Source organism: Pseudopodoces humilis, chromosome 5 (assembly GCF_049639895.1).
Source record: "Pseudopodoces humilis isolate 2021_Gansu_Grassland_sample_001 chromosome 5, ASM4963989v1, whole genome shotgun sequence".
NCBI classification, from domain to species: Eukaryota; Metazoa; Chordata; class Aves; order Passeriformes; family Paridae; genus Pseudopodoces; species Pseudopodoces humilis.
The window spans coordinates 70,010,493-70,027,154 of NC_142204.1; the positions used below are offsets into that span (position 1 = coordinate 70,010,493).

The 16,662-nt window shown below is 42.4% G+C and overlaps 1 protein-coding gene across 3 annotated transcripts in view; it reads left to right on the forward strand.

The window, feature by feature from the left end:
* The window catches only part of MKLN1 (muskelin 1), a 93,259-nt gene extending 77,483 nt beyond the window's left edge, over positions 1 to 15,776 (forward strand). For all 3 annotated transcript variants that reach the window (XM_005530975.3, XM_088054739.1, XM_088054738.1), the window contains 6 exons: positions 84 to 231; positions 1,227 to 1,341; positions 2,891 to 3,030; positions 5,255 to 5,357; positions 13,488 to 13,542; positions 15,445 to 15,776. In XM_005530975.3, the coding sequence (XP_005531032.2) occupies positions 84 to 231; positions 1,227 to 1,341; positions 2,891 to 3,030; positions 5,255 to 5,357; positions 13,488 to 13,542; positions 15,445 to 15,566 (683 nt within the window). In that variant the 3' untranslated portion in view covers positions 15,567 to 15,776. The remainder of the gene's footprint in view (positions 1 to 83; positions 232 to 1,226; positions 1,342 to 2,890; positions 3,031 to 5,254; positions 5,358 to 13,487; positions 13,543 to 15,444) is intronic.
* Positions 15,777 to 16,662: the final 886 nt, after the last annotated feature.

A 16,662-nucleotide genomic window follows, 5' to 3' on the forward strand; every position in this document is an offset into this window, starting at 1 on the left:
GAAGCTCATTTGCCTGATGTTTGGATCCTTCCTGCATCATACTCCGTTGTTTCCAGCATGTAACTTTTATTTTCTTTTTTCAGTTCCAATGACAGGTTTCACACAAAGGGCCACCATTGATCCCGAACTGAATGAAATCCATGTCTTGTCAGGACTTAGTAAAGACAAGGAGAAGCGGGAAGAGAACGTAAGGAATTCCTTCTGGATTTATGACATTGTGAGGAACAGCTGGTAAGTCCTAAGTTCTGACTTCCACACTGACTTTATTTAGAAAGCAATCCTGTCTCCCTAAGGTAACTATGCAACCTCTGTTAAAATTGAAATTGTTGAAAGTTGTGGAAGACAGCTGAGTTCCCTTAAGGTACCTCTTTTTCCCATTGTCTTTAGAGGTACCGTGGCAATAATCCAAATGAGAGAGACAGATCATGTGAACATCTTTATTGGAGCCAGGTGGAGGGGATGAGGGGCAGTGAGCAGTTACAAAAGGCTTTTTCTGTAGGAAGGGTTCAAGGCCAGCATTCAGCACCAGTGCAGCAAACTCAGTCCAGTGTAAGTTGTTAATAGCAGTGTACATGGCTCTAGTTCTTAGAAACTGAGGAAACCGATGAAGGGTGATGGGAGAAGTCTCCATGCCAGATCTGATATTCTGAGAAAATATCCACTGGTTTGTTCACTGAGTTGTACTTAGTAGCCCATTGCCACTGTTCCTTTCCAGAGCTGGCAGAGATTTTGTGTTCAAGGCTTCTTCTAAAGTGGGGTCAATCACTTCAAAAGGTGTGAGTGTTGTTTTTTAAAAGTGAATTCTCAGTTATAACTTAAGTCTGCTTGGAAATCGCTGACTGAAATGCCACCTCTGCTATAATCTGTGGTCTAAAGCTCTGCTGGGTCCAAGATGTTTTTTTCCATAATAAAAAAACACCTCATGCTGATGTATCCGTAGACAAATAATGTAACATCTGAAGAGATCTCCAAAGCTTGTGACAAATAATTTTCTAGAATTTTTTCTTCTTTGGCTTGTGCTTGATGACTCTTTTCAGCCAAGGTGACCTCTGATTGCTGGCTGGGTTCTTTATAGATCTAAGAATGGGATGGGATAATAGAGGACAACATAGAGAGAAGTAAGAAAATCTTTGGTGTTTTACATCATTTGTACCTTCCAGCCTTTTAGCAACTTTTTGTGCTTCCTGTAGGTACAGCTAATAATTCCTTATTGCTTTGAATTTCAGGTCTTGTGTCTATAAGAACGACCAAGCAGCAAAAGAGAATCCAGGTAAAAGCCTTCAGGAAGAGGAGCCCTGCCCAAGGTTTGCCCATCAGCTGGTGTATGATGAGTTGCACAAGGTATGAATTTTTTTTTTAAATCTTCTTGCTCTTAAGATGTAGCTCTTTCCTTAAAGATAGTACAATAAATATGCTTTTTGAATGTTTGGATTAATATGGTAACTCTCACTTAACTTCCCATATTTTGAAATAAGGTGCTAAACTATTTTTATATCATCAGGGATTTAATGTCACCTGTTGGTGGCTAAATGAGAAAAGATGGTTACCAAAATTTCTAGGAAAATACGTGTTTGAATGAACTAATCTCAGTTACGAATCTTCAGAACCAGGGGTGCCTGACTTTGCCCTGCATGTCAGAAGCAACTGTCATTCTTTAGCACTGTCAGCCTCCAATGGACACATTCATACTTAAATAGACTTAAAATTTGCTTTAGTGTATATGACAGCTCAGTGAACTTAGGGCTTTGTGCATATTAACCAGTAAAGCACAAACTCACAGATCAGGTTCATAAATTCATTAACTCATGAATTTAAATTACTGTGACACATTTACTGATCCTTTCACAGATTTTTCTATAATTTTCCCTAGTCTGAAACAGACTGAGTTAAAGAAAAACATATTTTAGTCTTGCATTCTGAGGGATGTTAATCAAGTTTGGGAAACCCAACTAGCCCAAAACTTGACAATAAGAGGGATTTTAAGGAGGAGTGGATGCAGATTCTGTATGGAGAAATTGCATTGCTTGTTGTCTTCACTGTAATGATACAGTAAATAAATAAATACTGTTCTGCCTTTACTGCTAAGTGTAAGGCACCATGAGACAGAGTAGTATTTTCTGAGTTCCTCTGAATAAATCATCTCAGTTGCCCAGCTTTATCTGAGGAGCTGTTTGATGTGCTTGTTTTGAAGAGTCTTATTTTTAGAAACCTCTGTTCCAATGACCTTTCTAAACTCCTCTGATATAAATAAGGAGAGCCTACAGCAGTGGGATGCAGAATACATTGTTTTGACTGATTATTTTTAAAGCTGTGGGGAAAGGTAGCTTGTTGGACTTGTTAAACTTCAGTATTTGAAGGTCCTTTGTAGCATGTCTAATATCAACAGTTCAGAGTCTGAAATTACCACACGATGGGAAGAAAAACGTAGCGAAGAAATAAACAGCCCTTTTGTGATACTTCCACTCTTCTGGAAATCTGCCTCTCTCTGTAAGTCTAGAGTATGCTGGACTGAGCTTGGTGTCATTTTGGACATCTTGAGGACTTCCAACTCACTTTGTCAGTGCTTAAGGATTTATCACGCTCATGGGTTTTTCCTAAAGAAAGAGTTTGCATGAATGTTGCATGTTTATTTATAGATATCTCAGGTATCTGCTAGAGGGATGTTCTGACAGTACAACTCTTACTATCTTAAAATGTAAATGGTTCAAGAGAACTTCCCTAATCTCCAAGCGGACAAAGTGAAGATAACAATAAGATGGAGCAACTTGTCTAAAAGGCAGAGTTTCTCCCACCAGAATAAACCTCTGCAAAGCTGCTGACATAGTAAATTGCCTTTGTTCAGTGGATTTACACAAACAATCAGTTTTTGATCTGCCTCTCATTTCCTTAGGTTCATTACTTATTTGGAGGGAATCCTGGTAAATCCTGCTCTCCAAAGATGAGATTAGATGATTTCTGGTCTCTGAAGCTGTGTCGACCTTCAAAGGAATACCTGCTAAGACACTGCAAATACCTCATCAGAAAGCACAGGTATAGAAACAAAGGTGGTTTGCAATTTTCTTTTCCAGGTGTCTCTTTTTTTTTCAAGTTGCTGAGACTCAAATCTCTCAAAAACCATTTTGTGAAATGTCATTTTGTTGGTTATATGGAACTAGATGATCTTCAAGGTCCCTTCTAAACCTTCTGCAGGTTTCTTATTATTTTTAAAAATTATTGTCATAAAAAGCAGTGGGCCAGGGCTAAACTACAAAATTAACTTGATTTATTTTGCCTATGCTATTCTAAAAGTAGAAAAATCTGGTTATTGTGTGGGGAGTCATGGGGAATTTTTAGATTCCCTTTTCACTCTGCTGCTCATCAACATGTGTTTTGGTGCTGTCACCTCCCAAGGAAATGGAGTATGTTTTGGAAACACTGTTCTTGGAGATAGTAACAGCCTGCAAGGATGCTAATGAAGTCTGGGGGCTGGATGCCTTTGCACATCTGAGACTCAACCGTGGTGAGGTCATCAGAGTTTCTCATTCAGAAACTCCTGAAAGAGCTCACTTAGGCAGAATTCAGCTACTCTGCAGTGCTTCCTGCACTCTGGATGCTTCAGAGCTGCTTTATATTTGCCATTTAGGGCAGCAGCTTTTCAAAATCAAACCTATGGTGTTGCCTTAGTCAAGAAATTGCAGCAGTGAGAGAGCCTTTCAGGACCCAGCAAATCATTTGAAGGCAGTAAATAGCTCTCCCTGCATTCTGGGGGAGAATACTTTGTTATCAGGCTGTGCCAAGAGTTGGAAGGTCAGGTTTTCCTGATGGTATTTTATTTCTGAGGCAGCAAGCAAATTGCTGTACTCAACTTGCAGCACTGTGGCTGGGTGAGACACTGAGATTAGCCACACAGTAGATGTGAGCACCTACAAGAATGAATAAAGGCCTTGCCCAGTTATCTTGGGAGGCTTATTAAACCCAGATGCGGTGGTATGGAAACGCAGCTGTGCATTTCCTCCAGTGACAGCTCTGGATTATTTGTTTCTACTTGTTTAAGTTGCTCTTGAAGGAGATGTTGCTGTATGTTATCTGGCAGAATTTTGGGGTTTATGCACTGTGCTCCCAGTTTTTGGGTCTGCGTGAGGGTGCCAAACCTGAGCAGCAGGGATGGTGGGATGGGTGACTGGCTGGAGCTGAATTGCTGTGGAGTCACTGGCTGCCCTTTTCCTGCACTCCCCCAAGTTCTAGGTACCAGAACAGGTGCTGGCCTTGGATCCACAGCATCAGCTGGGGTCCTGTTTTTCCTATGAACTTACTTAGTACCAGCCAACAAAGCTGGGCAGGTGGAAAAGAGCACAGTGGCTGTGGTTCCACTCATTTAAAGCACTTCAGCTCTCTGGACCATGGTGCTGTCATCTGAGAAAATCTATGGCAGTGTTTGAAACCATGTGTAGTGACCAAAGTGTCAGATGCATCAGGTGGCAGACAAGGTCCTTGTGCTCCCTGTGCTGCTCAATCACTGACATCTTTAGGCAGTTTCAAAATTCAGGCTACACATGTCCAATGTGGTATAAATAGCCAGCTAGATGGCCCAAATGAAAAACTAATAATATGAGAAGATGACAGTGTCATGCTGCACTCACTGGATAGGTGAGAGGAGGAAAGAGATGATTTTAAACCTCATCCTTTCTAGGCTTACGCAACCAACTCAGTGCTGCAGGGAAGTAGCTCTGCTCACTGAGGATGCTGAGCCCAGAATTATTTCCTGAGGGCTCTGTTCACTTCTTGAGGGAATTCACAGAAGTTGCAGTTCCTGTTCATTAAAAGAAAATGAGGAAATAATGGTGGTGGTGCAGAGGATTTTTATGGAGCTGTGCTCTTTCCAAAGGTTGGATGTTAATATCCTAGGGACTGAAGTGCTCAAGGCTTGCCTGTGTCTGATCTGTGAAGTGCTACTCACACCTTACTTCATTTGTGGAAAACAAGCTGTACTCAATATTTTATATTTATATATTAAAAGCTTTCTGTGCATATACTTTCAAATATTTTTAGTACTAATGTAATATTTTGCCCTTTTACCTCCTTTGCACCCCAAAAAGACCCTCTTCCATGTTTCAGTCTGGCTTGAAATTCCAGTGAACATGAGGCTCAGCTGCCATTAAGGTGGTTTTCTTTGGAAATACTGGGTTTGTTAAATGGGTGTTGCTCTTTGTTGAACCAGTAGTGTTTAGTCCTGAAGGAAATGGCTGTGCTTAAGTTTTCTGTCTCTTCTCTGCAGGTTTGAAGAGAAAGCTCAGACTGACCCTCTTAGTGCACTGAAGTACCTGCAGAATGATTTATATGTAACTGTGGATCACTCGGACCCTGAGGAGACAAAGGAGGTGAGGATCAATGATCCTTGTCCTAACTAACTGAAAGTTTTGAGCCTCTTAAACCTGGGCTTTATTCAGTTTGTAAAAGCTTTGCATGTGCCAGGCACTTTGCTGTGTCATGTATTTCTCTGCACTTCAGTCACACTGTTTTGGAAACAGTCATTTAACAACTGCAGGTCCAGATAAAATAACTTTTGTACTCCTAAGAGTGAAGACTAAGCCTTTGTTTTAATTCCAGTGTGCTGGTGTATATTTTGGGAGCTTTAATTGAAATGTAAACTCTCGGAAATGTCACCAGTCTGTAGTTGGTTGTGCAGTAGAAAGGGAGTACAAACTTACTTGTGCTCAGGCCTCTCAATATTCAGCATCTCTGGGGAGGGAGAGCTTTTCCAAAGATGATCAATACTTCTGGAAGTAGTTTATACCTATTCATTGTTTGCTACCCTTAAAATCTTATTTCCTTTGCCTTTTGAATATTATCCAGTTGGCATGTTCTTTATTTATTCCAGGAATTTGTTCCCATTTCCTGTTTTGATTCCAGTACCACAGTGCGTGTCACTTTACAAAACGGATTAAAGAAATAGTGAGAAGTGTCAGATAAGGTGGTTGATTTGACTCTGGTGTTTATTTCCACATGGCATTTGGGGCAGGCAGCTGAGATGTGCCAGCGTTTAGCTCCTGATGGGTAGATAAAGAAAAGTCTGTGGTTCCTGTCTTCTTTCCTTAACGACTCGGGAAGGGATTCGACAGCTCCTTCTATAAAATTGTGATAGGAACAGGAGCAGTTCTGTTCCATGCTGAGTCCCTGGATTAAATCTCTTAATCTGGTGGCTTTAACTTGCTACTTTAGCTAAAGAGAAGATTATACAGACACTGAAAGGTCTTGGAGAATATGCTTCTTGTGTGTGCACAGGATGGAATTGTAGGGTTAGAATTAGGAAAAAAGTTTAATTTTATCAGGATCTTGGAAGTGATCACATTTGTCATAAATTCTAATCAGCCTTTATAAACATGTGATTCAACAAAACATTTAAGTGCTGTGACTCTCTGTTCTCTGTAAATGGTTTCTTGTTCAGATTGTTCCATACCAAGTAGTTTCACATCCTTTCTAGTCATTTCTTGCATAGGAAAGACAACAGATGATCATGCTTTTCAAAAGGTAGAAAAGGAGATATATTTTTTTTTTTCCAATAAGTGCCATCTTCCCAGTGTGGTAACACTTCCAGAGTCTTGGAGGTTGGAAAAGCCATTTAAGGTTGTCAGGTGCAGCCATTGCCCCAGCACTGCCACGGCCACCACTAAACCATGTCCCCAGGTGCCACATCTGTATGGCTTTTAAATCCCTCCAGGGATGGGGATTGCACTTCCCCAGGCAGCCTTTGCCAGAGCTGGACAACCCTTCTTGTGAATTTTTTCCTGATACCCAGTCTTAACTTGAAGCCACTTCCTCTTGTCCTGTGTTTTATTACTTGGCAGTGACACCCCCACCCCGGCTGTCCCCTCCTGTCAGGGAGCTGTGCAGAGCCACAAGGTCCCCCCTGAGCCTCCTTTTCTCCAGGCTGAGACCCTTTCCAGCTCCCTCAGCCTCTCCCTTCCCCAGCTCAGTTCCCCTCCCTGGACACACTCCATCCCCCTCAGTGTCTTTCTTGTTATGAGGAGCCCAAAACTGAACCCAAAATTCAAGGTTTCTTCTTCCTGTTTGAGCCTGTACTAACCCATACAGTATAAGCCCCCATTCTGATGCTCTCTTTTCCCCTTCTGCTCCCTCCCACTCCTGTAAGATGTGTCCTGTATTCCCTGAACTCCTTTTTTCTCCATGTCACACCTGTGTGCTGGTAGCTTGTCTCTCCTCAGCTGGTTATTCCTAAGGAGATCTTGCATCTCATGGCTGGCTGGGCCTTTTTATTATACCCTGAACAGCAAACATCTGTGGTGTGATGAGCAAGCTCCTCTCCTAGTTCCTGCTTCCTCCTGTCGCCCACAGACCAAAGGAGCTGCTGCAGAAGCTGCACGATGGGCACATCTGGCACAGGAAAGCCTTTAATATCCCTCTTTTCCTTTTCCCAGTTCAGTGTTCTTCTTGTCCACCTTGTAGGAATGGAGAACTTACATGACTGCATGGGCTCCTCTGAGATTTTGGGGGAATGTAGAAGCTGTATCATATCAGGTAGAAATAGAATAAAATGTTTGAAAAAAAATAACTACCCCTTTTCAGAGAGCACACTGGTGTTCTGAACATTAATGATCCAGCAAATGAGCTTACATAGCTCAATCCAGCTGAGTGAATATATTGTGGGCTCTTTCTCTGCAGGCCTAATGTCTGATCCAAACAAAATCCAATAGCTTCTGTCTGTCGTGCTGGGCCGTCGGATCAGCACGCACCATTCAGCACAATTAAAGCTTCCAGCCATTTCAGCCATCTCCAAAATCATTTAACAGTTTCTGGGATGCTTTTTTGTTTGGGTTTTTGGTTGTTCTGTTTTGTTTTTAATTATTATTCATTATGCTGGTTATAAAGCTTTAACTTGCAAAGCTTTTTTACCCTGGGACAGATCTGCCAGGGCTGTGGCACAGAGCCAGCTGCTGGGCTGGTACTGACTGGGTGCATTTCCAGTTGACGTCAATTTACCTTCCGGTTATCACATCGAGTTGGCTTTTTGCTCTGGCATTGCATCTTCAAATAGCTCCTGTGCTTTCCAAAGGACTGACGCAGGCATTTTGGATTCCATATCGAATTTCAAGCACCAGTTTGATTGTCTCTCAGCCCAAGCACCTCCATACCCTGCCTTTATTTGATTTGTATCTTGATTAATAGCAAAGGCAATAGATGTGATTGGCTGCAGACACTGAATGCTGTAAGGCTTCTTAGAACTTTAGGGAATCAATTCCTATCTGTTTTCTCTCTTTTCAGGGCAACTTAAATTTGGGAAGGCCTTGGCTGAATAGTTTTATCCCCAACTTTGTGTAATAGTTCTGGAGACTGGCCTGTATGGCTTCATGTTTTATGGATGGAGATCTGGGTGGTGTTATATACCATTACAAGCAGAATTTCCCCTTGTGGTGAGGCTTGCTTGCTTTGTAATAGAAGTAATTCCTTCTAACTTACTTAGGCAAGTCTGTTCAGCTGTTTGCAGTTGGATGCCAAGGAAAACAAACAGACTGTTCTTGAAACTTACTTTGGCATTAGTAACTGATTTTGTTTAAAGTAGCATGAATGATTGATAGTAGGACCATACCCCAAGATTTTCATTCTGTTGCTGTGAATTTTAGAGATGCTGAGGACTATATTTTTTATTACTCTGAAATTAAGTAGATGCCTGCACGTAGCAGGTATTGCACGAGTGCTTGGTTTAGTAGCCACAGGCTGTGTGCCAGCAATTTCTCTGCCCACAAATGCAGATCCAGTCCCTTTTAACTGTGATTCTGCTTGGCATCACTTAAACCTCTTCAGTCAGTTCAGTGTTCCCAAATTAGTGGATCTTTTTTACTGGCTGTGGGTTAATAGCCCTGACACTGTAGGAAAAGGAGGGTAAGTCCCTAGAAAATGGGGAATTTTTCCTGTGATTTAACAGATTAAAACTTGTATAAAAGTGTCATTTGCTGGTGTAAAATTTTCTGTTGGTGTGGCTTCTCTGTCACACATATGTGAATTTGGTGGAAGATTACAACAGCAGGCTTTTAAAGATAAAAGGATGGTCAAAATAAATATCAAATTGAATTCCAAATTTTGTACTTAGAGAAAAACAGGTGTTGTTAGAGCATAGAAGCATCAGTAGTTTATGTATAAAAGCTAAAGATGCTCCTTGAATATTACAGTAATCATACCCAGAACTTTGCTGCTGTTTAAGTGGGCTGCAGTAGAAATCAAGATGACACAGAAAATGTCCAGTGCTTTCCAAGTATGGGAAAGCAGGATGATTTTGATTTTGTACATGGAGATTCAGCAACTGATGAAGCTCAATCCCATGATTGTTGTAAAACATTCAAAGCACAAGGAAAACTCACAGTATGTTTTTCTTGGAGCATGGTAGGAGAAAGAGCAAGGACCTGGAGGCCAGTCCGAGGCCTGACTTGCTTGTAGACTGAGCCTGTTCAAGGCTGCTTCATAGTTTCCATTCTTAAGACCTTGCCTTTAATAAATTTGACAGATAAAGCCAGCAGGGCCCAAAAGTATTGTTTGAATATGCATTAGACTGATATTTCTGGGAAAATTGAAGCCCAAATGGGAAAAATAATTCTAGGAAGGAGCTAAGAAAAGGCTGTTTCTCTTCTTTCTCTTGTGTCCTGCTGTGATTCTTTGTAAAGCCTCAGAGGCCGAGTGCTGCAGGAGCAGAGGCTTTGGAGCCAAGGAGCCTTTACAGAAACAGTGTTCAGCCTTCCCAATTTCAGCAACAGCTCCATCCTCAAAGGGTTTGAGCCTCTTTTTGCCTCTTTGAGCCTGTGCTGGGAGTCACCAGCCCCAGAGAACTGGTTAAAGCTGAGGAACTGGTTTATGCTGTGATCTGGGAACTCACATGCAGGCATTACAGAGGAGGAATTGTGTCTGATTCATACAACCTGCCAGGTATCCCAAACAAGAGTTACTCATTCCCCCTTAATCATTTTGTTTGTGCAAAGGCAGAGGTGTGCAGCAAATATATAAAAATAGCATAGTATAACCTTTTATTAATTAACCAGACGTATTTATCTCCAAGGAACCCCTGCCCCTGTTCAGAAGGTTGGTTGGATCTCTGAGAGAGAAGTTAATTGTGTAACAAAGGGAACTGCTGTCTTTTGAGGCTTAATTTGGAATGGATGAAGCCAGTGAGCCAGAGGGATTGTCAGAAGAAAATGGGTGGTGGTGTGATTAAAGCAGTTGGATGCTTCTGCTGGATAATTGAATTCTGCTCTTGCCTCCATAACAGAGTTGCTATGTGATATTAAGCAAATTGTTTTTCCTAGATGGTCATTAATTGGGTGTTTCATTCTGGTGCCTGATGGGAGAGATCTGAGGTGTGATTTGCTTTAGGGCTTTGCTTTTTCTGTGTTGCATAACACTACATATTTTGAAAGATCAGATACTGTTAGTTTCAAATAAACCCAAAATTAATCAGAGTTTGAAGTGCCATCTGTTAGAATAACAATTAATATGATAAGAAAGTCAATGAAGAAATTAATTCCTTCTTTAGAGCAGAGCTTGAACTTCGTGAAGAAAATAGTACATTGGATATCTGCTGGGAACAGTAGGAGACCTGGTATTGAGTGAACAGTAACTGTCCTATGCTTTGGGGAAAAAAATATAGGGAATCTTTGGGAGAACATTGTAGGGTTTGGGATTGTAATACAAAAGCAGAGTGAACCAGCTTAGGCTCAGCACTGTCCTTAACTGATGTTCTTAACTCACATGCTTGACTTTTCTATCAGAAAGTGCTTTTCAAGTGTGAGCTGATACACAAATTTAATTTCAAACCAAACAAACAACAGCCCTCAAGGTTAACTCAAGTGTGGTACCATCAGCAGAGAAGGAAACAAGATCCTCCTTCCCTGCAGATCTGCAAAGAAGCTCATAGCCATGAAAATCTATCATGTGTGGTGCAGATGAGGCTGGAATACTTGGCAGAGGCCGTTTTCAGCAGTGTTTTGGTCTCAGGTCAGCGAGTTCCTGGCGGAACCCTGCTCATCTGGCCTCTTAGTTGGGCACCTGAGCCCCAGTGTGGCTTTGTGCTCCCAGCAGGGCACTGCTGCAGGAGCACAAGAACCCCTGGAAGCTCGTGGCGTGTGCTTTGTCCCAGCTTTGTGTGGCACCAGGCAGCTGGCAGCAGGCCCACGAGGCAATTGTGTGGGAGGGAGGGATGGCCAGAGCCTGGCATTTGCTCTCAGAAGCTGCACGGATTTAGCCACGGGTTTTATTGGAACTTTTGGAGCTATTTATGCTGGGCAGCTGTTTAAGTACGGTGCTGCTGGGAAGCCAAGCTGCCCTCACAAATGAGGCTCACGGTGGAATCCACGTGTGGCATTGCAGTGATTTTGTGTAACCAGGCCTTACACACAGGAGGGCACTTTACACCCCCTTCCCCCTCATCTCCAGTTTGTCAATCTTGTATCCTTCCCGCCATACCCTCCTCAAAGGATGCAGACTTACCCTAGAACACTACAGTCCTTATTTTAGCCTGTTTTTTCCCTTGATGTCACATTGAAATTGATCTTACTGAAGTGTTTTTGTAGCTTCTTGCATTTGGTTGTAGATCTACTTCTTGTAGCAGCCTTTTGCATCTGTGACTTCTGGCAGTTTTGTGCTTGGCCATTGTTCTGCAGCCCTGACTCCTTTGAGCTTTCTTCATAGAACTTGTTTTTCAGAACACTTAATTTTTTTTTCTAGTGCTTTCCTCATATGTTGCTAACTGATACAGGGCATCCCAAAATGGGTGCCTTATTGTAGAGGAGACTTTAAAGCAGCAAGAGTATTTTATTTGATGATTCTGCTCCTTTTCATGCATTTGTCAGTTTAATAATAAAGTGATACTGATCTGTTGTAGCTCCTAAGTGCATTTTCACAGAGCCTCTGCACCTGTTCCGTATTGCTGATTTTTCCTGTTTATGTTGACTTGCACTTGGCCTTGGTGAAATGCACCTCAATCCATCATCATAATTTGGATTAAGTGGAAAAACAGTTGGAAAGCTGTTCCATGCTGGCAGTCAGTCTGAGTGTGGTGTAAGGTCTGGTGATCCTGCCCTGTTCTGCCAAGCAGGTTATCACTGAAAATCCAGGGTGATGCTGACCCTGGGGCACAGATGAATCATTCCTGATTCGAGGCTCCATTTTGATGTCAAACCATTGATGGCCACCCACAGTAAAGTTACTTGACCTGTTTGCCTTTCCCCGTTGGCTTAATCTAAGTGATGCCTTGACAACGTGCCTTAAATATCATATAAAAGTGTTAGAATTCCTATGAATGTCAGAATGGACAAGGTCTATTGCCAAGTCCCATCCCTAGGGCCTTCTGCGTCGTAAGAGAAATCAGATTGATGTGCGACAACTTGTTGTTGCCAAATTCACGTTGGCTGCTACTCATCACCTTCTCCACTCCTACATGCCTACAAATTGTCTGTGTTCCCATTTTTTCTTGAAATTGAAATTAAACTGATGGATATGTAATGCCTGGCTGTTCTTTCCACTCCTTCCCTGAACATATTTGCTTCTCTTCTGGCTTTTTCCTCCCTTCATTTCCTTCAGGCTGGGTGCTGAAAAGACACAAGGGTAGGAGACACAAGATTCCAAGGCTTTAAGGAATCAACTCTTTCTTTGCAGGAGCATGACAAAGCACTAAGCTTTGCTGTTCCTTGGGTAACTTGAAAAGAGCATTCAAGGGGCAGAGGAAGACACTGTAGTCACCATCTATCAGTGAAACATGAAGGGAGAATAAAGCCATGAATGTGTTAATTAAAATGTTTTTATTCATGGCCTTGATGTTCCCAAACAAAGCATTTTTATTTTTAGTTAAGAAGATATTGCCTTAAATTTGTGATATGAGATCTCTGGCACTGCAAAGGGTTGTTGTCATTAGAACCCTAGAGTGGTTTGGGTTGGATGGGACCTTAAGGCCATAGGCAGGGATGCCACCCGTTAGATCAGATTGCTCAGTCCAACCTGGCCTTGAACACTGGCAGGGTTGGTTATCCACAGCTCGTCAGGGCAGAGCTTACTCTGTGTTCAAGAGATTCATGCTCACTCCAGCAATTACCCTGTTTTTGTGCCATCTAATCCTTGGCTGCTGAGCCTGTACCATGTTAATCTCTGGGAATGTTATTGTGTGGAAGAGACTCTACCTTCTGCCAAAGAGGCAAAAAATTATATGTGAAAAAAAATAGATTTTTAGAGCTCTTAGTCAAATACCTTTCATTGCATCAACACTGCTCTAATTCTAGGAAAAACCATCTAACTTGTGCCAGGATGACAAGTTGTAATGCTCGTGTGGAAGTGCCTGCTGCTGTTATTCATGTGTATGACACAGGAGTTACAAGGGTTGTGTAGAGAAAACACAGAAACTCTAAAGCTGTGTACTTCTAAAGCTACTTGTACTTCTATGACTCCTTTGGGGTTTTTGCCTGTGTGGTTAATAACACTTTTTTTCTTTCTTTGTCCCTTTACCTCTTCTGTAGTTTCAGCTTCTTGCCTCAGCATTATTTAAGTCTGGCTCAGATTTCACGACTCTTGGTGAGTATTGTGTGTCGGAGGAATTACATGATGTTCCCTTTAATAATTACTCTTAGCTTCTACTGGTTTTTATATCAAATGTTATAGTTCCTATCAATGTTTCAGGCTCTTTTCAATATGCAAAATGCCACTACCCAGACATTTGAGAGGTTATTTATAATGACCAGTGTCCAGTGCCTCAAACCCATATTTAAAACATCTGTCAACATCAGTGGTTTTAAACCAATGCCTCCTGGGATCATTTTGTGTCTCTTATTACATCTGATCCTTTGCTGTTACCCAAGTAAACAGAAGCTTTGGTCAGAATAAAGCACCTCCTGTCATGTCACTTTGGAATCTCACAGCATGGCTACGGCTCTGTTTGCTGTGATAACTGCAATTCCTGGAGTAGTTTGGTTCGCTCTGTTCTCTGCAGAACGAGTTCTTTGGGCAGAGTGTCAAGAGCGGAGAAAGCAGTGGCGTGAAGGGCTGGAAACAGGAGGGCTGAGCCAAAGCCATGATTTGTTTCGCTGCTGTGTCCAGTTAACTCTTTGAGTGGTCTGAGCCCCATCCTGGGCAAGCTTTAGGAGAGCTACAGGCAGAAATTACATCCTTGTACTGCTGGAGTATCCTCAAGTCACTGAGCTCTTGCTAAGAGAATGGATGAATTCAGTTTTTGATGGAGGTATAATTCCCAGTCTAAGAAACTGAGGGAAAGTTAAAGCCTACTGCAGTTCTGCCCTGCTGGATGAGGAAGCTCTGCTGAGTTCCTGTGGTTTGGAAGACATCAAGTTGACCCTGTAAGATGAACTTTTTTTAAAGAAAGAAAACCCAAGTTGCAGAAAAGTTGGGTTTTCCGTAGACTGGTGAAAACTCATGGTTTGGGCTAGAAGGGACCTTCAAAAATTATCTCATTCCAACCTCCTCTGCCATGGGCAGGGACACCTTCCACTATCCCAAGTTGCTCCAAGCCCCATCCAACCTGGCCTTGAACACTTCAGCTGTGGGAATCTGCAGCTTCCCTAGGCAACCTGTGTCCGTGCTTCACCACCCTCAAAACTTTTCCCTACTTTTAAGCATTTTAAAAGATGAATTCGTTCTTGACTCAGTACAATACTTTATCCAGATTCTGGGTTTACAGATAGGAGGATATGTACATCAGGAAAGGCTTTGAAAGTAAAAAACCTAGCCCTCCTTGTTTTGATTAACTTGGTTGACTTTGATTAACTGAAGAGTGAGTTCACTGAATTAAAAAGCATTCCTTTGAGATAGCAGCAATGGAAGTAATCCAAAGCGGAGGAGATCATTGTGTGCCTGCCCTGTTGTTCTTGGTGATGGTTTTAGTGTAGGATTTGGATAAACAATACAAACCAAACCCTGCGGCGTTGGAGGCAGCACTCCAGCAAACAGTTTGCAAAGCTCCCGTGTGCCAGGATGCAGCCAGGTGCAAGTCCAGTGAGTAAATACCAACTCTGAGTTGGAACTCCTGCTGTCAGCAGAGCTTATCTCAAGGAAAACTCCAAGCAATCCAAGGAACAGTTCTGGTTATGGCAGTGACGATAATGAAGAAAGCCTGAGGACAGAAGAAATGAGGCACCAAATAAAAATAGCTACATGGATTTTATTTTCTGGGACATCAGAGCAGTCCCCTGAGAACTCCTCCTTCCCCTGTTTCTTCAGGGCTGTCAGTGAGCTTGACAGGCATTTGTTTATTACTTTTTATGGTATTTTGATGGCAGTGATGGCTTGGGGTGACATAATCTCTGTATATGTGCTCACAGGAGTGGGACGGAGAGCTGGCAGCCTTATTAGTGGAGGCAGAGGGAGCTGTTAACATTTATCCCAAATGGACAGTTCCACAGCTAAAGTGAGTGTTTGGGATTGGGAAGTGTCACTTACTTTCCCCTTTCCTTCCTCCCCCAGGATTTTCAGATGTTGACCACACGTATGCCCAGAGAACTCAGCTGTTTGACACGTTAGTCAACTTCTTCCCAGACAACATGACCCCTCCTAAAGGCAACCTGGTGGACCTCATCACGCTGTAACGGAGCAATCACTGGACACACGGAAGAGGGGAAAAGCATCCATTTTCAGTATTTTAATTTTTTTACTGCATTGATTGACTGCTGGGATGAAGTTAATATAGTAACCCCTAGGTGTTTGAAAGGGGTTTTATACTTGTATGGTGAATCCCTGGAGCTTTTCCCTTGGAGTAGGTTAATAAAATGTAACTGACATACTTCTGACTAAATATATATATTTTTTCTGACTTTGAATTTTGAGTTAGCAAATATAAGATGAAAAGGTGGGGGAAAAAGAAAAAGAAATAAAACCCAGTCATGCAGTGATCTTTTTGCCTATGGGGGAAAAATTGAGATTTGTGAGTTGTCTGGGATTAAAGATGATGGGTTTTATTTTGCATTTCCTGAGGAAGAGGGGGAAGAGGTTTTTCTTTCCTCATTTGTAGCTAGTCATGATGTATTGCTTTATTCTACAACTCCATCCTCAGCAGCTGAATAACTTGATGGTAGGACACTGGCACATGTTGAGATGATGTAATTTATGTCCTGAGTTTTGTACTCACGGTGTGTCGCGGGAAGGCAAGCGTGTGTTCCAAACCGTCTGTCTCCCCTTCCCGGACTTGTGCTGACAGTCGTGTCTAATTGCTTCTGAGACTCCATCTAAACTGACTACCTACATCCCTATCTCCTGTTCTCTGGAGCCTTCCACTTAAACCTGGCAGGCAAGAGGGAACCTCCGAGATACAACCAGAAAACAGGAGTGCGGTCGCTGCCCGCATGGATCCCTTTTCAGAGATTGTTCTCTTTGCTGCTGTGCTCATCCACTGAGAAACCCTGTGGGTCCTCGGCGAGCCTGGCAGAACTGGGTCTTCCAACACACACACCCCCAACCTCTGCAACCTGACCTCAGGTTGGGTGTAGGATTTCTGAAGCAGGTTGTCTTCGTTTCCATGTGCTTCTGTGTGCGTTTGTCCGTGTGTATGTGTACAGGGCATTGCTCCCAACAGCTTGTCTCCTTCCCATGTAATGCAGCTTCCTTGTCAATGCATTTTAGACCTAGATCTGAATGTGAGGGAGGCCTTCTTAGCATAAATCTCTGAAAATGAGCTGATGCATATAT